Source organism: Myotis brandtii, unplaced genomic scaffold (assembly GCF_000412655.1).
Source record: "Myotis brandtii unplaced genomic scaffold, ASM41265v1 scaffold213, whole genome shotgun sequence".
NCBI lineage: Eukaryota > Metazoa > Chordata > Mammalia > Chiroptera > Vespertilionidae > Myotis > Myotis brandtii.
Window position 1 is genome coordinate 1,980,976 of NW_005357962.1, and position 23,961 is coordinate 2,004,936.

The 23,961-nt window shown below is 45.3% G+C and overlaps 1 protein-coding gene across 1 annotated transcript in view; it reads right to left on the minus strand.

The window, feature by feature from the left end:
• Positions 1 to 252: 252 nt before the first annotated feature.
• Positions 253 to 23,961, minus strand: part of ZFYVE1 (zinc finger, FYVE domain containing 1) — a 44,929-nt gene continuing 21,220 nt past the window's right edge. Inside the window, exons 3-11 of the mRNA XM_005865801.2 lie at positions 20,807 to 21,021; positions 10,364 to 10,470; positions 8,092 to 8,200; positions 7,445 to 7,542; positions 7,235 to 7,352; positions 4,931 to 5,101; positions 4,026 to 4,206; positions 3,404 to 3,517; positions 253 to 1,892 (exon numbers count right to left, since the gene is read on the minus strand). Of these exons, the coding sequence (XP_005865863.1) occupies positions 1,660 to 1,892; positions 3,404 to 3,517; positions 4,026 to 4,206; positions 4,931 to 5,101; positions 7,235 to 7,352; positions 7,445 to 7,542; positions 8,092 to 8,200; positions 10,364 to 10,470; positions 20,807 to 21,021 (1,346 nt within the window). The 3' untranslated portion in view covers positions 253 to 1,659. The remainder of the gene's footprint in view (positions 1,893 to 3,403; positions 3,518 to 4,025; positions 4,207 to 4,930; positions 5,102 to 7,234; positions 7,353 to 7,444; positions 7,543 to 8,091; positions 8,201 to 10,363; positions 10,471 to 20,806; positions 21,022 to 23,961) is intronic.

Sequence of the window (23,961 nt, forward strand, 5' to 3'; positions counted from 1 at the left end):
ATGCAAAGCTGGGGAAAACAGCCCATTGTCACGAAATTAAAATCCATGTCATGGTTTTGTGGTTTTTGGCTATGCTTTTTAAGTTCTTATTAGAGTAATAACCTGAGGCATTTACCAGTAAAATATGACCACCCTAGAAATACGCCACTCGCTTGGCTTCTGCTTGGAAAGCCACCAGCTACTTTCCTATCAGCTAGAAAGAGGGAGCCAGACTTACTGATGACGTGAAAGGAAGGAGCCGCAGAGTCCGCGTTCAGCAGGAAGTCCTTTATAACAGCGCAGTTGATACACAGTACTAGAGTAGGGCCTGTCACGGCCACGGGAGCAAGGGAGCAGGTCTGCAGACCAACACATTCCAGGGCTCCCGTCACACTGACACACCAGAGTGACCGCCAAGTACCCCCTGAAGCTCCGCCCACCCACCAGTTCAGTCAAAAACTATGTCACTTTTTATATCTTCGTTTTTGGCCATTGAAGATAAAGTCCACCATGATGACAGGATTCAGCACAACAGTCTTTCCAGTCACACCAGAGATGGACGTCCCAGCTCTTAATGAGAAGCAAAAGTTCGTTTGACTTCTCTTGCAAGGACCAGAGAGAATTTGTTTCTTCATGATCTGTTGAAATATTTATAGATACTCAAAAAAACCAAAACAGAAAATAACTAACAGTCCATTCTGTGCTCTGTTTCCCTGGAAGATTGCTCATGATCACCCCTCCAATAGCTAGAGGGGTCATGTGTCTGGGAACAAAGAATTAAGACACTTCAAAATAAGCAATAAAAATCCTAGTGCAACACTCAGAAGCAGATGGTGGCTTGAGAAGGTTAGAGGGGGCGGGAAGTGGGTGCTCTCTTTCGGAGCAGGGTATGGCCTTTGGGAAGCCGAGTGGATGCACAGACAGAAGCAGCAACAAGCAGGAAACACTGTTGGGGAGACCCACTTCCTTCCAAGCTCTCCCCGGGTACGAGGGTGTCACATCACCCGCACTCTGACTTCTCAGGGCTGAGGACCCTACCCCTCACCCTCCACCCACTCCGGTGACCTGCACGCTAAGCTGAGTGGTCTCTGAAACAGGCTTAGGCCAAGGCCTGGGATGCAGCTCTGGAGGGCCCAGGTAGACAGACCCCTTCCGGGCTATTCCAAGCAAGCACCTGGGAAGCTCACTTCCCCAGGCAACCAAGAGGCCTAAAGGGAAAGGGAAGGAGAGGCTTCGAAGGCTTGGGAAGAAGAAACGGTGGCCAGCAACACAGTGGCTTTGTACCTGGCTCGGTTTTATGGGAAGACCTGCTGCCACTGCCACCTTATTCCTGCGCTGGGGACAGACTGCATTCAGTCTGCAACCAGCAGCCTGGAGACTCCATATGCCTTTCGTATGTCGACACGGGGATATATTTGTTATTTTTAACTGATATAAATGCAACGGCTTCGACAAGCTGCTTAGTCCTCTGCCCCGAGGGGTTTCTGCCTTCGGGCCTGCCGCCAGGCTCACCCCAGCTTGCCATCTGCCTACCCCACACCGTGGGAAAGTGGCCCCAGGATGAGCAGAGAGGATACACACCACCACAGGTGACCAGGAGGAGGGCCTACCTCGATGAGACTTCTGTTTCTAACCCTGAGAACCTAAGGAATTGTGAAGGATGGGGAGAGGGAGCTGGGGTTAAAGGTCACCGGGCTTTTTATTGCAGTTAAAGCAGACTCGGACAGGATGGTCCCAGCCTCGAGATGGGACAGCCCGGCGGTCATGGGAGCACTCGTCACAGAAGCCCTGGCCGCAGGCCCGGCAGTGGTGCTTGGAGAGCTTGATGCTGAACTCCTTCCGGCAGTTGTGGCAGTGCAGGATCTCGTGGTCGGGCACCCAGTACGCCGGCCGGGCCGCATCCTTCACCAGACCTGTGGCAAGGAAGGAACTATGTTGGGCGGGACACGCGGAACCCAACACCCCATCCCACGGTGCACGGAGTCCTCAGACCCTCCAGTGGCTCCCAATGCAACTGCACACAGAATCACCGAGAGACCTTTTACACGGGCAACGCCTGGTCTTCGCCCATTCCACCCAGGCCACAATCTTCAGGGCGGGGGCCCAGGACCTGAAATGTGCGTATCTATTAAGCTCTCCCGGTGTTCCTAAGGTGCAGCTGCATTAAGAACCACTGGAGCAACAAGAAGTCGGAGTCAGGACATATCTTCATTTGAATGCCAGTTCCACTGAGCACCAGTTAATTAGCAGCTGCAAGATTACAAGAGGTTACTTCTCAGGCCTTAGCTTCCTCATCTTTAACAACCCACCTTCAAGAGCTGTTACGGGGATTACAAGAACTAACATGTCTTACGCACGGGCCTGAGACCCGACAGCGGGTGAGCACAGTTGGCAGGCTCTGTGCGCCAAGGGCAGCCTGCCTCTCCCAGTTACCGTGACAGCAGATGCAACCTGAACTTCAAGCCTGGGCAAATCCATCTATTCCTACACCCTGGAGTCAAAGCTCACTGTCTGCTCGTCCTGTGAGCCACAGTGATTACATCTGTTACAAGCAATTTTCATTCCCACCCACCCAGGAGACCTTGGTCTCTCCCCTACAAAGGGCTGCAGTACCCCAGCCCGGACAACCCTGCCTAAGCCCTCCACACACTGGTGGGTTTCCCTTCCTCTCCCTCTTCCCATCTTGGTTACAATGCCTGGTCTTCACCCCATTCCACCAGGCCAGACGTGAAGAGCTATCTTACATCCTAAATGAGTAATAGCTTGGCTGGTGTGGCAGATTAAACACAGCCACAAATTCTCTGACACTCGTGCCCCCTCCTTGAATCTAGGCAGGCTCTGTGCCTACAGAAGACTATACACGTTTCCAGGCCCAGGCCTTAAAAGAGACTGGCAGCTTCCACTTGTCTGTTGGAATATTAGCCTTAGAGCCTGAGCCACCATGTAAAGAAGTCCAACTACCAACAAAGAAACCACAGGAAAGGCCTGGAGGCTTTATGGAGAGAGAGGGAGGGTCTACTTCCAGGCATCCCTGCCAAGGCCCAGCAAGTGAGTTAGGTTTGCTTGGACCCTCGAGACAGTCCAGCTGCCACACTGGAATACCAGGCAATGCCACTTGAAACAGAAGAATTACTCTCCCTGACTTAGAGTTGTGAGATATGGTAAAATGGTGGTTGTTTGAAGCCATTACATGTTCAGGTCGTTTGCTATGCAGCAATCAGTGGTGTAAGAGAATGGCCTCCGGATAGAAACACGAAACCACTAAGGTATTCCAGAGTTAAGCAAATGTTCATCAATTTTCAGTCACCTTCCTGCTGCCCGACTCATCCTGGGTCTGCAAGCCTTTGACAAAATGACAACCCAGGGCCCTCTGAAGCCTTCCATCCCACACACACTACACCCAGAGCAGCACTGCCGGGCCCACCTAGTGGTATGTCCATGGCTGTCACCACGGCTCCCAAAGTGTTCTGCACAGCCTCGCCCACCTTCCGAGCAATTAGTGTCCCACCTTCGTCATCCGCCTGTGCCTCAGCAACATCTGTAGACAATGATAAAGGAAAAGCCGTCAGCTCTTAGTCATTTCCCAAATGGAAAACTCAGGGCAGCAGCAGAGCGCTTCTGGGTTCTTCCCCAGGTACCACTGTGCTGCCCGGCAACTATCCGCAGGGGCTGGGCTGCGGGTCAGGTCAGCCCAGACTCTGAGACCGGTGGCACCTGTTAGTCTTTTACCTCAACCCTCAAGAGCTATCTTCTAACCTTTCCTTAAAGTAGAGCAGAGAGCTTCCAGGAGCATGACCTAGAACCTTCTCCAAGAGAAGACTCAGTCCAAGCCATGTCTGGTAAACACAGGATAGGATTAACCACCCCCCTCACCACCACCAAGAAATAGCACCCCAGCACTCAGACTGACCAAGACCATGGGAGCAGCTGCTGTCAGTAGATGCAGTTAGGAACAGGGTGGGCATTATAGGAGTCCACTTCCCAACACCCAGTGCCAAGGAGAGAGGTCCCGCCCTCCACCCTGCAGCTCCCAGACCCCACGTTACCTAACTGGACATTCCTGGCTTCATAGCAGTTGTCACACACCCGCACGGGCACGGGGCCCCAGCCCCGCTCGGGCACCGGCCGGGTCTTGGATGAGCAGCCATCACAGAAGCCCTCCCCACAGGCCCGGCAGTGATGCTTGGTGTCGTTATCTTTAAAGGACGTAGCACACTTGCTGCAGCTCTGTTCCAAGCCCAGAACAGACAGAGGCAGGTGTCACTCATGTGTGCTCAGCTGAGAAAGCCACCAATACCCAGGGGGAGGCCCACAGGACCACCCTGAAACGGCAGGACCCCGCCAGTCCTAAGGGAGGGGCCCTAAAACCTCCAGCCACTGAAGCAGCTGTCATTATCATTTTCTTCCAAGAAGTGCCAGGAAAGGTTCTCAAATCATGTGGCTGAGTCACAGGGTTCTCAGAAGGCTAATCTAAGCCAGAAGAGAAATGAGTCTATTTTTTTAATGGCCCCACAAAAGAGCCTCTGGGAAGCTGGTGCGGAGCAAGTTCCCCGTCAAAGGATTTGGGCCACAGCTGGGTGCTCCTTTGCTGTGGGTGCTGTCGAGATTTATGGATCAAGCCCAGGATGACTCTAACTGATCTCCAAAGGCTCCTGGCCTTCAGATTCTGTATCTATGATCTTAGGCATCTCATCAGTAATGATTGGCCCTTGCAGGTAAGGAAGCGAAAATCTATCACAAAGAAAACACTTGCAGAATAACGTGAAGGGAAATCCAAGGGAGAAGACAACACTGCCTGCCTTAATGCATTCCCCTTTCCAATGCTCGGGGAGCTAACCTGACAGGGAGAGAAATTCCACGCCTCCCCCACAGAGCAAGCTTGGGACAGGGTGCAGCGACACAAGCAAGACAGGCCATGCCAGGGCTACAGGAGCAGCCTGCCGCACCGTACCAGGATCTGGGAGTTGGGCCTCCAGTAGGCTGGTGCTATCTGGTCTGTCAGCCAGGATGTTACAGCCTTGGTGGGCCCAAGGCTAAGCTCAGACACCGATTGAGCCATGAAGTTCATCCCGTCCAAGAGGCGCTGGGCAGCATTGTTGTTGTCCTTCAGAAATCCATCAGTCTGAAATGAAAACGCAGGCGCCCATCACGCTCTGAGGGAAGGGACTCAAAGGAAAAGGGCGGGGGTCCTGGGTGAGCGGCACACTCATCACCGCCAACTCAGAACCACAAACTCCCTGGCAGAGAAAAACAGGGACAGACCTTCTAGGCAATAGCACACCAACCAGTCATGACGAATGATTCTCTTCAAGGCAACCATAAGACTTGGTGCGCAGCTGCTCAATCAGGACTGAGTTTGCCCACAAACAAGATATACACTCCAGGAAACACTCACATAACGATGACACCTCCCGCAGGAAACCCAGGCTGGGTTAGGAACCCTTCCTCTCAGTTCCTCTAATATCTGCACATCTCCAGGAATTCTGTTTCCACATGTAAGAACAGTATCTGTTTATGTAGCTGACTGTAAACTCTCTGAGAACAATAACCTATCTTTTTCACTTTTGTATTTTGTAAGTATCTAGTTCAATTCTGAGCACAGGGTACTCAACAACATATGCTGAGATAATGAATGGATGAATGAATGAACAGAAGGAGAGGAGCCTGTATTCCCTAATTCCAAGGACGATGAGGAGTGCAGCCTAAAAGTACACTACAGTGTTACTGTTTTCTTGGACTATAAACGATCTTGCCACAGAGACAATAGCTTTTGCAAGAAATAACTACAGCAGATCAAAAACAAAAGACAGTCACAAAACACCTTGTGAGAAAGTTATACTAGTGTGAGGCCATATTAAACCCTCGGACCAGAATAGCCTGGGCCATCATGTCAGGCGAGACTGGGAAGAAGAGGAACAAAACAATAGGAAATTGTCAGTTATGTGGTACCTGCAGGATCCAGGCAAGCTCAAAGGTGGACTAACCGGTGGCTTTAGGAATCACCCTACAAGGGGAACATCACCACGTAAGTCCCTTCGAGAAAACTGCTTATTTTTTTCCATGAAGGGAAAGGTTTTGGATATGTTGTGATTTATGAGTAATTCCAAGTATGAATTGTGGCTTAATGCAGAATCAAAGCAACATATAAATGCCTCATAAACAAATTTCTTTTTCTAACATTTGGAATTCAAAAGTCAAATTAAAAATAATAAGGGTCTATAGTAATCCCATTTCTTAGAATATACATCAGGAAAATTTCCAAAAAAAGAAATGGTTTTCTTACATAAAGATGGTCACTATCGCATTTTCTTTGATGATTAAAAAAAAATCATAAACAGCACGCATGAAAGTTTAAAAAGGGAATGGAGAATCAAACTATAACACTAGACATAATGTTACACAGTGACTACAAATGGAATCATGAAAAATGGAAGCAATGTGGAAATAGTATTACGGTAAGAAAAAAAGGCAGATAAATGGCATGTAAATTATAATTACAACTATATAAACATATGCATATGGAAAATGACCGAAGAGAACATGAAAAAATGAAGTTTTGCCCTAACCGGTTTGGCTCAGTGGATAGAGCGTCGGCCTGCAGACTGAAGGGTCCTAGGTTCGATTCCGGTCAAGAGCATGTACCTTGGTTGCGGGGACATCCCCAGTGGGGGTGCAGGAGGCAGCAGATCGATGTTCCTCTCATCGATGTTTCAAACACTCTATCCCTCTCCCTTTCCCTTCCTCTCTATAAAAAATCAATAAAATATGTTTTTTAAAAAATGAAGTTTTGTCCAGCCAGTGTGGCTCAGTGATTGAGTGTCGACCCATGCTCCAAGAAGTTGCAGGCTCAATTCCTGGCCAGGCACATGCCTGGGTTGTGGACTTGATCCCCAATAGGGGGTGTGCAGGAGGCAGCAGATCAATGATTCTCATAGCTGTTTCTCTCTCTCTCTCCCCCTCTCAAAATCAATAAAAACATATTTTAAAATAAATAAAAATGAAGTTTTATTTGCAAAGGCAGTATAACAATAGATCAACTTTTCATTTACTTTATTTCAAGTTGTGCTTCTAGTATGTATGCAAAAAGAAACGAAAATAGTTAACGAACTAGAACAAGAAAAGCTCTTTAGATCATGCCTTCCTAAACCACCAAAATACTGAAAGTCATGGTTAACCTTATTTCTAAACCACTTTTCCACACACATGTATAACTGAACGATACAAGGGAAAGAATAGTAAATAAAACTGCTCTTACTCCAGGCCACACATGCACAATCTCTGTCCGCACCACCGTATCCACAGGATCTTGGTTCCCAAACCAGTATTGCCGGCTACGATAGACCACGCCGCAGTTAGGACATTCGATCACATACCTACAAGGAATGCAAATAGATACTATTACCCTGCCAGGTTTCTGGGGAAACAAACACACCAGACAACCCTTAGCTATGTTGTTTAAACTCACCCAGACCAGGCATATTTTGCAAGACCCATCCAGGGGGAGTCGGTGGAAGCAGATGTCTTGGGCACTACGCTGACCTCCTTGCCTCTCTCATAGCAGGCCTGAAACATGGAGCACTCTGCCAGCTTCTTCTCTGGACACCAGTCCCCGTGGCCTCTTCACATCCCTGTCCAGCACCCACTCCCCACAAACCATACCGTCTGAGGGTCTACAGACGCCAAGTTTAGCACATCAGAAGAAAGTTCATTTCTCTAAAGAAGCCAGTGCCCTGAATGGTCATGAACTGAATGTATCCCCACCCCAGGCCCCAAAACTAAGCTGTCAATTATACACCCATCACAGACAGAAGAAATCAGAACTCGGTTCCTGAAGAGCACTTCCGTGCGTAAGAAGAACAAACAGCCAGTGTATGTGACCCCTGCCCACAAGCTCAAGAGACTAAGGGGAAAATAAGCTTTAAAAAAGTTCCACGAGGCCCCAGCAACAAACATGTGTGAGTTATTTTGGTTAGAGCTGGGGAGAAGTTCCAGAGAGATTCCATTTGAACATCAAATACTTTGGGATGCAGCAAAGCTGCCCCAAGCCAATCTTTCCAACAGGAGGGTGACCAGCAGCCAGCTGCTGGAGCAGGGAGAAGCTCGGGGACTCACCTTGCAGGTATAAACTCGGTTGTCATACTGGTGGGAGTAGCTGCAGCGGCTCTTGGCTTCATGAGGTACTCCTTCTTTCCCATGATTCATGCTGTTCTTACATCCAGCCCTGAGTGAAGCCCAAAAGCTGACAATGAGGCGGCCAATGGAACTGATGCTACTTACGCAGAAGAATCTGACCCTGAGCCAGAGATGGGGCCCAAACCAGACCTTGGTTATGAACGAGGCCCCGGGTACTGAGCACAGAGGACAGTTTGTCTCAGGAACCCACAGGCCTCCCGTGTCCTTGCAATCAGCATCACTACAAAGGTAGAGCAAGTAGTACCTTATCTGAAGAGAAAAAGCGAAATGGAGACACTCTTCTTAGAAACACCACCTGGCCCCTCAGTAGGAATGGAGGCGCCAGAAGATACCACCTTGACAAGAGATGAATCTTGAATGGCTCTCAGGAAATTGAAAAACCCAAACAGTATGAATTAAGTTTAACCAGGACAGGCTGCCAAAATGCCAAACAAAAACCATCCCCCAACATTTGGCAAAGCACTAAGAGGAGGCTTAAGCCGGACAAGAAAACCTTCCAAACGAACAGCGAGCCCGGCCACCCTGACAGCACAGCATACAGATCAGAACTTCAGAATGTCCCTACGGAGAAGGAAAGTCTGGAAACCCTGAGGAAGCTCAGCTAGAATGGAAAGCAACGATCCAACGGAGCCTAGCCCCTCGTGCTGGGCTCACGGGGCAAGCAAAAAGGAAGATAAATCACGCTGGCAATGAACATCCCTCTGTCCAAGATAATCCTAGTCCTCCCCACCCCAGGCCGTCTAATCCAACACCCAAGTCCTTTTTACAAATTCAGAGCCAAGTGGTTCAGTGCCCGGCGGTGGCCTACTGGGTTCAATGCAAAAAGGCTATCAGAACAGAAAGGTCTCCTCCTGTAGATGGGCAAATGTGAGCAAGGACAATAAAGTGGTGAAGGGGTGGAAAGGCAGGGAGTACACGACGTGGAGACTGCAATCTGACTGTGACACACTGCATTTAAATCCCCTGGGCTGCTTCAGTCAAGTCACCAAACTGTGATTTAACAGCCCTCAACAGCTCAAGTTAATCCAGTGACCCCCAAAGTGTGGTCCCCAACCAGCAACATCAGCATCACCTGAAAACTTAACAGAAATAAAAGTTCTGAGGCCCTGATCAGACCTATTAAATCAAACTGTGGGGTCAAGACCCACAGATCTGTCTCAACATGTCCTTCCGCTGTTTCTGATGCATGCTCACTTGAGAATCAATGCCCTGCAGCTCTCGAGCCACATGCAGCTCTTTGGCCCCTTGAGTGTGGCTCTTCCACAAAATACCGACTTCTGCGCATGGGCCACGAAGTTTCAATCACACTGTACGTGCGCACCTGCACGTGGTATTTTGTGGAAGAGCCACACTCAAGGGGCCAAAGAGCCGCATGTGGCTCGTGAGCTGCAGCCGACCACGGCCCTATCCCCTGTAACAAAGTGTGGTCCACAGACCAGCATCAGAGGCATCACTTGGAGCTTGTTAGAAATGCAGATTTTCACCCAGAACTGCTGTCCACACTCTGCATTTTAACAAAATCACAAAGTGGTGTATATACAGACTGATGTTTGAGAAGCACTGCTCTAATGCAATGTCCTCAACTCAGACTACACATTAGAAAAATCTCAGGAGCCTTTTAAGTATTCCAGTGCCTACGCCCCACCCCAGACCCATTAAACCAGCCTCCTTGAAGGTGGGGCCAAGGCCTGGAGACTTTTGCAAGCTCCCTGGATAATTCTAATGTGCTCTAAGCATTTGCCCTCACAGTGAAAGGAATCAACTAGGATTCACAGGGACTACAGTGCTGTGCACACACTGGGCTCTCTATCAACCATTAGTTGAATAAATGGAATAACTATGATTGAAAGCCCTGATAGGAGAAACATGGGGAAACAGGCAACCTAAAGTTTTCTATAGTAAAAACTGCCCAAACCGGAAGCCAGTCAATTTCACATCTAAACCAGGCTGAAATCTTCAGGAGATTCTTCATAACCATGTGTCCCGGAATCCCCTGCAACCTCAAAGTGTGGTCCCCCGACCACCAGGATCACCTGGGAACTTGGAAATCACCATCTCGGGCCCCACCCCATCCGTCAACCAGAATGTTTCATTTAACCAGACCCCAGGTGACTTGCATGCCCACTGATGACTAAGAAGCACCATTCTGAGTCTCTTTTCCCAAGATGGGGAGACAGTTGGCCTCACTTACCCGCAGCTGAGGCACAAGGAGGAGCAGGTGAAGTACTCGTCTGGGAAAAAGGAGCTGTGCGCCATCTGGTCATCGGGGATCTCACCGCTGAAGCGGTCGCTCAATGCCTAGCGAGGAGGGAAGGTGACATGAAGGCACAGCAGAGAGCCCTGTGCTTTGGCTCTTCCGCGACTTTCCTTTCTAAGATTACACACACACACACCACACACACACACACACACACACACACACACACACACCCTTATTTCTTACAGGCTCCACAGCAGGAAGAGGGAACTTACCTTCAACCTCCTAGGCCCAACTTGCCTGGAAAGAACCAGCCCGTTTCCCGAGAGGTCAGAAGTGAACAAAGTTACTGTTCTCTACTAATTACCTTGGAGGTTATAAACACCTCACACAGTCATTCATTCAGAACCTCCACAGATACTGACTAATGCCCACTTCATCCTTATAAAGCTGGGACCGAGAAACCAAGACTTGAGAAGGGGGTTCGTCTTTAAGTCAGAGACACGGCTGAGCAGTAAGCAAGAGTTTCGTGGGCTTCTATCCATTTCTAACCACAGGCACGCATTTAGAGTTTACTAGGCCACAGAACTATCTCAATGCAGAAACATATGTCATCGGCCAAAAAAACAAGAATTATTGTAGTGTTTGGCAGCCTTTTATCAAGTACAGTAACCCAAAAGACAGCAAAGGGCCAAAAAAAATGCCAAAAAGAAAGATAAGGTATTTGCAGAGGCAAACTGAAATTTTTATGTTGAGAGGCGCTTCCATTTCTAATCCTGTTTTCACGCATTACTTTATATTGAAAGTACTCTTCAAGCTGATTTTCCCTCCTTCCAGGCCCTTAGTCACATTCAGTGGAAAAAGTAAGGTAAATTAAATAGGAATGGGCTTTCCAGGCTTCAAAAATCATTAAGTGCACACTGTTCCAAGCTTCTATCTTTCCATCTCCCATTCTGAGGCAGACAATCATTATTCACGGGAAGAGAAGGAAAAGTAGCCTAATGCAACAGGACAAGATGTTACTTCCTTTGGTAAAAGCCAAAAGAAATTTTAAGATGAGATTTGGAAAAAGGGCAGATTAGGTTCTAAACCAGTGGTTCTCAACCTTGGCTGCACATTAGAATCACCTGGGAATCTTTTTAAAATCCTGATTTCTGGGCCTCATCCTCTGGAACTCAGGATTTTAAAAAGATTCCAGGTGATTCTAATGTGCAGCCCCGGTTGAGAACCACTGACCTAAGGGCATTCAAATTCAGCTTCTGCAAGGATAACGCCGGGCCTATACGCCATCAACTGCCAGCAATGGCCAACCCAGTGGCAATCCTTGATTTAGACCCCAAAAAAGATCTGACAAATAATAATACATGTAAATCCTGTTGCCTTGGGGGTAATTTTGTAAAAACTAACTTAGGGAAACACTAAGATTTTGAGAGAAAAGATAAATGAATATACATATGAATATTAATGAGAATAAATGAGAAGCAAGGCAAGAATCACTCTCTAGCCCAAACTGCTCTCCTCTCTCCTACTTCTTAATGTGATCCATCCTTTGGCGATTTTTAAAAATATATATTGTTTTATTGATTTCAGAGAGGAAAGGGGAGGGAGAGACAGAAACATCAATGATGAGACAGTGTCACTGATCAGCCACCTCCCGCATGCCCCCAACCGAGTATCGAGACCGAAACCCAGGCAGGGCATATGCCCCTACCAGGAATCAAACCATGACCTCCCAGTTCACAGGTCAACACCCAACCACCGAGCCACCCTGGCTGGTCCTTCAGGGGGTTTTTTTGGACTCACCTTTTTTATAATACCTTCTCAATCACTTTAAACACACTACACTCTGCCTTCTCTGAAGCCCTTTTGTATTCAACAACCAAATCAGTAGTGAGTAATTAGGCAATGATGCAAAGCTATGGATCTGTTGTATTTCGTCTCCTAAACATTGTGAAAGAAGTTTCCAACCTTTATATCCTCTAACTCCTAGCGAAGGTCCTAACCAAGAGGTCATGGTTTGATTGCTCTGCTAGGACCTAGGAATAAAGTGCCAGCACCAACCCCCCCCCATGCACATACCAACTTCTGTTCTCCCCCTCCTTACCTTGGCTCTGCCTCTGTGCCAGGCTTTATCCCAGACCCACAGGCCCTCTCTAATTTTAGGTTAACTACTCCCTGATTGGACAAATTACTGATAACCTTGTAGGCTGTATTTCTTAAAGGTGTGTGCATGACCCTCTGGGGCTAGCTGGTGGGATATGTAGTGTTATCTTCCTAATGCATCAATTTACGGAAAGATCTGGGAAGCAAACTACCCTATATAATAAAAGGGTAATATGCAAATCGACCTCCTGTGGAACGACCGGTCGCTATGACACGCACTGACCACCAGGGGGCGGACACTCAACGCAGGAGCTGCCCCCAAACCGCAGGCCCCAATTGCCCAATTGGGGCCTGCTGGTCAACCTCTTGGTCTCTTCCCCAGGCGGGCAGGCTCCGATCACCTGATGGGGAACAGGGAACCGGGGGTGGGTGGCAGTGGGAGGTGGGGCCGGCTGCCAGGGAAGATGGCCCTGATCGCAGGCCAGGCCTAGGGTCTGTATCCATACACAAATTTCGTGCGCTGGGCCTCTAGTTATTACATAAAAAACAAGCATGGACATAGTATGAAACTAAATGGAAAATTTGCAGAAATTAAACATGAGACACCCTCCCCCCAAGTCACTTCAGGTTGCAGTGGCAGCTTTGCACTCTCTGTGCCTATTTTCTCATCTATAAAATGGGGATACTAGAAGGAAAAGTCGGGGCATGTCCACATATCTCAAAGTTGGGCACGAAACGACCTGCAGCCTGACTCCCATGGTACATGTGCCCATAGAACCTCCATCACTGCCTGCCCCAAACAAATCAACTGTGAGCTTATGTTGGCCAAGGCAACAGTACCCTCTTATGACATCAGAAAGAGAACTCCTCGTCTAACCAGCCGCTGCACTTCATATGCTGGTCACCCATCCTCTGAAATGCTCGGACACACGAAAAGCATGGTACTTCCCTCACAAGTCACTGGAATAATGAGTCAGACCATGACAAGCTTCAGGAGGACTTCACATGAGTCAAGAGTATGGGAATATTCAGTAACTGCTTTTAAAAAATCTGAGGTTAGTGTGTTTTGGATACAAGGGTAAGGAGAAGCTGTCCTCCTTCCTGATTGTTACTTTCCAGTAAAGATACTACCACCTAATCCATAGACTTTGTCTTTCAAAAATTCCAAACCTCACATCATTCCAGGGATCTTGGGCTCTCCTCCTTCTGAGGTCCCAAAGCTGTGAGAGAAAGGCAGGGAAGGAACTCCCCTGAAAAAGCTTGGGAAAGCATTTGAGGTAGGTCTGGAAAAGGTTGCCTGGAGACCAGGTGATCTTGAACTTTAGTTGTCCTGGCAACAGTGTGGCTCTTTCTACTGAACCTGAAAGGTTAGCCCCAGTCATCAAGGGCTGGCAGTGAATGTTCTGATTCAAAATGGACTCTTATGCAATCAATGATGCCACCCCCAATGGAATATAATAACTTTATACTTAAATGCATCCTGATGTGATAAAAGTCAGAGTTTCTACATTTAAATATCGGAGGCTAAAAGAGGCATTAAATAAAACCTATACAAATTCAACTTTAAAATGATTCAATTATTAAGAACTGTAATACAGACAACATAGTTAATTCAATATTAAATTCCCTTACTCAATAGGGATCTGAGCATCTCTTTTCTTTAAAAAGATTCCCCTGCTTACTCAGGTATGCTCTGCTTGTAGGTATCTGGCCTGTTGCTACTATAGAACCTGCACAAAGGAGTGAGTAGTCAGGAGGTGGGAAATAACCCAGCTGCAAAAGAGGCACCTGGCCTGGACCACAATGTGGCAGGTCAGCGGGATTAATCAGGAAGCCCAAGGGCAAGCCACTAAAACAGGAAGTGACTGTCTCTCTCTCTCCCTCCAAACTCTTCAATCTTCCTCATTAAACACATTCCTGTTCGATAATGACCATGAAAAGCAGCATTTGGGCTCCCTCTGGCTCCAACAGTGCTACATCAATCAGGTGGAACCACGTAACTCAGATGCAGGTAATAACTTTTTAAAAGTATACCAAGTGGCATTAAAAAGAATGATGCATGTATTATATACTAATATAGAAAGATAACCAAGATGCAAAATTAAGTGGGAAAAAAACAAGTTCTGAAATAATATGAATGTATGATCCCATTTTTGAAGGAAGAAAATTTTGGGTAGGTGTGTGTATGTGTGTGTGTGTACATGCACTTATATAGAATTGAAAATTTCTAGAATATATAAGAAACTACTTACAATGGTTATCTGCAGAATAAGAGATTATAGGGAAGTTAAAAGAATTTAGCTTCTCTATGATCCCATTTATTTAGGGAGAAAAATATATTATATACATATACTTATGTATGCACATGTGTATCACAGGAAATTTCTAGAAACATATACAAGAAAATATTAACAATGGTTATCATAGAGTGAGGGGGAGAGGAGAAAAAGGGATTCAATTCATACCATACACATTTCTGTATTATTTGAATTGTTTTATCATGAACACACATTGCTTTCATAATTTAAAAAATTACTTTTTTCAATGAAAATAACCAAATACACAAATACAACTTATGGGAATGTCCTTTCTAGAGGCAACTAGCAATATGTATCAGGAACCTTAAAAGATGGCCCCATGCTCTGACCTTCCTAGAAGTGGAATAACTATTGAGAAGGAATAGAGCAGAGTTAAAAGCATAGACTTGGAGCCAGACTACCTGACTCAAATTCTTCTCCACCACTTTTACTAGATAAGTCATCTCAAGCAAATTAATTCACCTCTGTGTCTCCATTTCTTTTCTTTTTTTTTTTTTAATCCTCACCAAGGATATTTTTCCCATTGATTTTTAGATAGAGTGAAAGGGAAAGGGAGAGAGAGATAGAAACATCAATGATGAGAGAGACACATCGACTGGTTGCCTCCCACATGCCCCCAACTAGGGCTGGGAGCCTGCAACCTGGGCATGTGCCCCTGACTGGAATCAAACCTGAGACCCTACAGTCCGCAGGCTGATGCTCTATCCACTGAGCCAAGCTGACTAGGGAATGACCCAATTCTCTTTTTTATAAAATACCACAATTTATCCATTTTTTGCACACTTAGTTTGCATTTTGTTGCTATTACAAAGTGCTATTAACATCCTCATATAGTCTCCTTGTGTTCCTGTGGAAGTTTCTTTAAGGCAAATTCCTAGAAATTTGGCTAGAACATATATTATGCATATTTTATCTTTACTAGATATTTATAAATTACTTTTCAAAGTAGTTCTAAGAATTTTAACTCAACTAGCAGTTGATAAGAGTTTACTGCTTCATATTGACATTTTATTGCCAGACTTCTTAGTGTTTGCCCTTGTATCATTGTGATTTTCATTTTTGTTTCTTTGATTACTAGAGCAGCGGTCGCCAACCTTTCGGACCTCACGGACCACCAGTGTTCCACGGACCACCAGTTGGCGACTGCTGCTCCAAAGGTTTCCTTAAACCAGCATTCGCCAACCTTTCAAATCTCACGAACCACCAGTGGTCCACAGACCACCGGTTGGCAACTGCTGTACTAGAGAGTTGAAGTTTATTGGTGCATCACAGTTTTTATTGCCTTTTATATGTTTTGTCTCTCCATTTTCCTAAAAGGTTTATATTTTTTCCTAATAATATTCCTGTATATTTTATCTAAAACTTTAAAAATCATATAGAAAAATAATCATATAAATCTATCCCTAGCTTTCTCGGTGTTCACTCAGTGAGTTAGGGAGGAACTAGACAAGGTAAAGAATGCCAGGGAGAGAGAAGGAAAAAAATGAAACAGGAAGACAGACAAGTTATTTTGGCAATGATAATTTATCTGTTTATGCCAGTGATTTTCAACCTTTTTTATCTCATGGCACACATAAACTAATTACTAAAATTCTGCAGCACACCAAAAAATATATTTTCTGCCAATCTGACAAAAAAAAAATGGTATAATTTTCATTCATTTACAGCAGATGGCTATTGTTGTGTTGGCTGTTGTCACTTTTTAAAATTGATTTCAGAGAGGAAGGGAGAGAGAAACATCAATGATGAGAGAGAATCATTGATTGGCTGCCTCCTGCACACGCCTTAACAGAGATCAAGCCCACAACCTGGACAGTGCCTTGACCAGGATTTGAACCGTGACCTCCTGGTTCATAGGTCAACGCTCAATCACTGAGCCACACCAGCTGAACGTCATTTGTTTTATTTGACAATCTAAGAGAAAAGAGGTCAGTGCCCTTGACTAAATAGTCAAATATTGCATGTTTTAAAAATTCTTGCAGCACACTGGTTTAAAATCACTGGTTTATGCCCATCCCCACTCTTTTGTTCCAAAAAGGACTCAATGCTATTTGTAAAAATAAATACAACATAAAACAAAATTTTAAAAAGGTGGAGAAGAATAGACAGCCATTATGTTATACACTGCTATGAAGGCTTCAGTTAGAATGTATTTTAACAGCAATAAAATTCTAGTGGGTCAATTTGCCAAATATAGTCCTCACAGGTAGCTTCCTATTAAAGTGATAGAGAATTGACAACTTCTAATATAAAGTGGATTAAAACCAGACAACCCCAAAAAAAGACAAAAACATTTTTTTCAAAGATCTGAGTAAATTGCAAGAACCCCACAATTGGCACTGGCCAGGTAGGTCAGTTGGTTGGAGCGTCATCCTAATACGCCAAATTTTCAGGTTCAATCACATACAAAAATCAGGACACATACAGAAATCAACCAATAAATGCATAAATAAGTGGAACAATAAATTGATTTCTCACTCTCTTTCTTCCTTTCTAAAATAAATAAATAAAAATTTTTTTAGAAGAATCCTACAGTTTCCTGGGGAGAGCCCAAAACATATGCTTAAACAAAAAATGCCTTGTCATGGACAAGAGCAGTGGGTCCCACGTCTCAGTACAGCGTAGTGTGTTAGTGTTAAGGAGGGACTACCTACCTCAGAGAACAGAAAACGTAGGGTAGGGTCCAGGTGAAACTCTGAGGACACCACTATCAAAAATCATCAGAACTCAGCTGACGATGCTCATTTTAATCTCAGAAAGCTTCGAGATTCATATCACCTCCTAAGAATACAGTGTAACTATTTTTCTTAAAAGTGCCCAACAAATGGCCTGGAGTAGGCCACCCAAGACTCTTAAAGGGTAAAATCACTAATTACTGCTTAAGCACTCAGTGTCCCTGATGATGGTCTTATTTAAACATTAACCCAGCTATTGGCCTTGCAGTCAAAACTCATATTGATCGGATTTACAGCCCTTTGCATAACAAAGTATGGATTCAGCCTCTTTGGAGAATGTTTGCAATACTTGGGTGTGATCTTCCACTCTGACTACCTTTGAGCCCTTACATGGCCACTAGCCTATACATCTAAGTACACTTTAATCTCAAATTCTAATTAGAAGTATGTATATTATGAATTATTCAAATATAATCATTTTTCATAGTTTTTTTTCTTAATATTATTCACAACAGCTAATACTTATTGAACTAGTATGTTGCTTCTTAACATATGTTGTTCTCATTTAATTCCCCACCTCAACTTCACTAGCAACATTCTATTATTACCCCTACTAGAGGCCCGATGCATGAAATTCGTTCAAGGGGCTCAGCCCTCGCAGCCCCAGCTTCGTCCGAAGGTCGTCTGGAAGGTCGTTTGGCTATCCGGTCTAATTAGCATATTATGCTTTTATTATTATAGGTTGTTCTGGTGAGGAAAAATGTTTGAAGAAAGTGCTACAAGTGTTGTCTATCTTGGGTTCCACTCTATTTCCAGCACCTCAGATTCTACCTGGCACAAAATGCACTCATTTATTTGTTTAATGAATAAACAACTGAATTCATTTGCCAAGACTAAGCAGCTGGTAAGTGGCAGAACTGGGATTCTGACACAAGTCTGACTCCAGAGCCCAAGCTTTTAACCACTGTTAGTCCATTTGGGCTGCTATACAAAACTAGAGGCCAGATGCACGAAATTTGTGCAAGAGTAGGCCTGCCTTCCCCGGGTTGCTGGCACCAGCTTCCCTCTGGCACCCAGAACCCAGGTTTCCCTCCTGCTGCTGACACCCAGGACCTGGGCTTCCCTCACAGCTCCATCTTCGTCCGTAAGGACGTCCAGTTTAATTAGCATATTACGCTTTTATTATTATAGATGCCACAGACTTAACAGAAATTTATTTCTAAGAGTTCTGGAAGCTGGAAGTCCTAGGTCTGGGCACCTGCATAGTCAGGTTCTGCTGAGAACCTGCTTTCTGGTTCATAAATGGTGTCTTCTCACTGTGTCCTCTCTTGGGGGGAGGGACCAGGGAGCTCTCTGGGGCTTCTTTTATAAGGGTATCACCCTCCTTCATGAGGGCTCCATCCTCATGGCCCAATCACTTCCCAAAGTCCCTCCGAACACTAACACACTGGGCATTAGGATTTCAACATAGGAATTTTGGGAGGATACAAACATCCAGCCTGTAGAAAACTCTGCCAAAACCACAAACCTTTTTTGGAGGGCAACTTTTCATTTTGATATATAATTTCAAGCTTGTAGAAAAATTGCAAGAATAATACAAGGAACTCCTATACACAGTTTACCCAGATTCACTAATTGTTGACATTGTGCCCTACTGCAGACCTTTTAAACTCAATAGGTTAAGCAAATCAGCCTAGGCCCCAAGTTGTTCCCTGTGTAAACCAGGGCCTGCCTAGCTTTGTGCCAAACTCACTTCTACCCCCTCCTCCCTTCCCCTCCCAGTCCCAGTCTCTGTCCCCTCACCCTCAGGGCATCCTCATATCCCAGCTCCAATCTTCTTGTTAACATTCCCCTGTTCTCTCTCCAGGCCCTGCAGCCCCAGCACTGCCCCAAAGGCCCTGCTCCTTTCCAGCACTTCTGTCCTAAGCCTCAAGCCATAGTAACACAGAGGTGTACACAAAGCAAACCACAAAAAGTAAGCAGTTTTTCACCCAGATGGATTTCATGAATTCATTATAAATAATGGTAAAATAAAGAAGTACAGCCCTAGCTGGTTTGGCTCAGTGCATAGGGCATCAGCCTGCGGACTGAAGGATCCCAGGTTCGATTCTGGTCGGGGGCACATGCCCAGGTTGTGGGCCCGATCCCCAGTGGGGCGCATGCAGCAGGAGACAGATCGATGATTCTCTCTCATCATTGATGTTTCTCTCTCTCTCTTTCCCTCTCCTTTCTCTCTGAAATCAATAAAAATATAATAAAAAAATAAATAAAAGAAGTGCATAGTGAAGATAAAATACTGTGTTGAAATAAAACCCTTGAAATACTAAAAATAAGCAATAGAAAAGACACCAAATAAGCAAAAATACTTAAAATTAGATTCTATATGCAATTATATGAGATGATAGAAAAATGATAGATGTTCAATGTTTATATATACCAGAGTAGGCAAACGTAGGTTTACAGTTGTTGGTATAGAAAAACACATGCAAGTTATGATTATAATAATACAAGAATAAACTTATACAGTATGCAGGCCAGATGTTCCCCACCCCTGGATTAAATGAACAAATCCTGTGAACTTTGGTACCTCATAAACAGCAATTATTGTTATCCATATATGTTTTTGGTTTTTTCTTGGCCAAATTTCTACCTGTGATACTAGTTTTCCATTTATAGTGATTACAAAATGTTGCTTACTTTAATAAATTAATTTAGGTTAAAAACAGAAACAGGTGAGTCTATATAAAGAAAAACAAAAGGGCTGTCCACATATCTGAGCCTCAACATGAGTCGGCTTACCAGAGCTGGGCCACACCACCCATAAATTAATGCTTTTTCCTATTCCCTAAAAGCCTAGTTTTTCTCTGATATAAGGACCTATCACTTTTTAAAAATATATATATATTTATTGATTTCAGAGAGGAAGGGAGTGGGACAGAGAGTTAGAAACATCAATGATGAGAGAGAATCATTGATTAGCTGCCTTCTGCACACCCCTTACTGGGGAATCGAGCCCACAACCCAGGCACTTGTCCTTGACCAGAATCGAACCCGGGACCCTTTAGTCTGCAGGCCGATGCTCTATCCATTGAGCCAGACCAGCTAGGGCAGGACCTATCACTTTTTAACTATCACCTAAGATTCCTCTGCACTCGAGCTCCTAGCAAGATGATGTCATTTGAGAGGTGTAAACACCACTCATGCGCTTCCTTTTCCTATAACCTCTCTTTCAGCCCAGGTTGCCAATCACCAGTATCAACAAAAGCAGGAGAACTGAGTGTTCTCACCACCCACTGGCACTCCAGTGAGAAGCATTCGAGGCGAGGCGGGGGCCAACTGACCTTCAAGGCTTTGAAGATGACTCCTGGGTGTCGGGGAGAACGGGTGGTGTTGTTCTCTAGTTGCTGCTCCAAAGCTCTCCGAAGCCCAGAGAAGTCCGTGGGAGGGTTGTAAGTCCTGGTTCCCTTGTAGTGAATGGAACTGAAGGCTTCAGGGAAGCGGCCCAGCTTCCGGAAACGGTCCTGGATGAGCTTCTCCGGCACCTCTGACGGGTGATCTGGACAAGCAAAAATAGGTACGTGAACAGTGACCTTTCATTTATTTGTTTGTTTACACTCCTCACCTGATGATATGTTTTTATTGATTTTATTTTTTATTGATTTCAGAGAGGAAGGGAGAGGGAGAGAGATGGAAACATCAGTGAAAGAGAGAATCATTAATCGGCTGCTTCCTGCACGCCCCACACTGGGGACCAAGCCTGCAACCCGGGCATGTGCCCTGACTGGGAATCGAACCGTGATCTCTTGGTTCATAGGTCCACGCTCAACCACTGAGCCACGCCATCTGAGCTGTTTTTACTGACTTGAGAGAGAGAGGAAGGGGGAGAGAGAATGAGAAACACTGATCAGGTGCCTTCCGTACACCCCAATCTGGGATCGAACCCAAAACCTTTTACTGTACGGGACAGTGCTCTAACCAACTGAGCCACCCAGCCAGGGCAATAGTGACTTTTCTTTAAAAAAAAACTAAAAAGTCACCTGTCTTTCATTACAAAAGTCTGACTCCATATATATACAAAATACTTAAGCAGGCAGAACCAATCCATGCTGTTAGAATTCAGCTTACCCTTGTCTAGAAGGACGGAGCAGGACTTCTATGAACAGGGTGCTGGTGTGTCATGATCTCGAACTGATTTCACAGGTATGTTCAGGTAGTGAAATTTCATCAAGTTATACACTTTTGATATGATGTGAACTTTTCTCTCTGTACATTATTCTTCAAGAAACTCTTTTTTTTTAATCTGCTCATTATGCCCTGGCCGGTGTGGCTCAGTTGGTTAGAGCATCATCCTGGGCCGTAAAGATCCAAAGTACCACAAAAATGCTGATTCCAGAGGCATTCGAAATTTAGCATTTCTAACCTCCTCTTCTTACCTGACCATAAATTGCTATGAGTTTCTTCTTCCATTCTGGAACACTTACATTTCTTGTCTTCCCACCAAACCAAAGTCCTCCATAGTCTAACTCCTTAATATGGCCCCAGTCTGTCCACTTCCCTCCTACTGCCACTGCCCTGGCTCACCCCCCATCACTTCCCACCTAGAACTGTGAAAACCTCCTGGCTGGTCTCCCTGCCTCTTCGAGGCATGCCTCTCCAGTTCATCCTGCAACAGGCTGCTGGAGATCTTTTGAAAACAGGACTGACCATGTAACTCCCTGCTTAAAATCCTGTCATATTTAAGAACTGAGTCACAGACATCCATGATGATTCCCAAGAATATCTCCACCATTCTTTCCCATATAATCTATGCTTCAGACACACTGAGCCTCTTCGTTTATTCACTGAGTGAACATCAGAGGAGAGCCTACCATGTATCAAGCACTAGGCCAGTTTAGATATAGCAAGTCAGACAGGCAGGGTCCCTGCCTTCGTGGAGTTTCCATTCGAATGGGAAAAGATCCAAAATGAGTAAGCAAATATACAGCATGATTTCAGATAGCGAACGGTACCCTGATGCAAATGAACAGGGGGATGCAAGGAGAGTACAACCACCAGGATGCAGGAACAACTTTCCGGGACAGTCAGGAAAGGCTCCGAGGACATGAGAGTTGACTCTGAAAAACCCATGACTAGCGGGGGGAAGAGCAGCATAGGCAAAGGTGTCAGCAGAGAAAAGGCTGACAGGACTAGTGGAGGGAGCATACACATATGTCGTGTGTGTGCACGTACACAAACGCATGAAGAGGGGAGGGCATTTAGTGGGTGAGGGGAGGGAATGAAGGAGGATAATTAGAGAAGTTCAGAGACGCAGCTAGGAGTTAGAGTGAGGACACCATAATTAGGAGTTTGGATTTTATTTTGATGTAGTACAAAGCCACTGACAGGCTGTAAGCAGGAGTATGACATGATCTAATTTATAAACTAAGCTTTTAAAAAGATCACTCTGGAGGCTGTGTGGCAATGCACTGAAGGGGGCTACAATGGAAGTCGTAGTTCCCTGGACCCAACTTCCACCACAGTTCCCTGGACCCAACTTCCTCCTCCAAACCACTAGGGATTTGCCCTTCCTAGCGAATCCCTCTTCCCCTCTGCTACCTAGCCAAGTCTCTAGAGTTCAAATGTCACCTCCTCTTTCCTAGATCCCATTAGAAGGTGTAGCGTGTCCCTCTTCCACACTCCCACAGCGCCAGTACCTACATCACCTACGGAACAGAACACCTGTGGTTCCTCCAACTAGACTGTGATTTATTTGAGGGTGGGAACAGTGTTCCTTTTCAGCTTGGTGCCCCAGTGCTCAGCACATTGTGCACTTAGTTAACTGAATGAACAGGTAAATGGTAGAACTGCTTTCAGGGACAATACTAATGTTCCCACCTGCATCCAATTACTGTTGTTGCACCTGCTCCCTCAACCTCCTTCTCAGGTCATGATCTTGCTTCCTATTTATCTAAGAAAACAGAAACCATAAGACAACACACACACACACACACCTCTTACTTGCAACTGTGTCCATATACTCAATCTTCTCTCCCATTGTTACAGATGAACTATCCATGCTCCTAAGGCCAACTCTTCCACTGTGCATTAGTCCAATGTCCCTGCTGTCTCTTAATCTACTTTCCAGTGAACTACTCTCGTCAGTACACAAATATCTGCAATACCTTTCATCTTAAATTTTCAAAAGGGAAAATTCCTTGAATTCCCACATTAGCCTGCAGCTATCATTTATTTGTCTGCTAGCCTTTATAGAACTCTTTGAAAGAGTTGAATATACTCACTACCTTCATTCTTCTCCTCTTATTCACTCTCAATCCCACTCTGACTAGGCTTTCATACTCACCATCCCTGGGAAACAGGTCTTATACAGATCACCAAGGACCTCTATTTTGCCAAAGCCATTCAACAATTCTTTTTTTTTTAAATATATTTTATTGATTTTTTACAGAGAGGAAGGGAGAGAGACAGAGAGTTAGAAACATCGATGAGAGAGAAACAT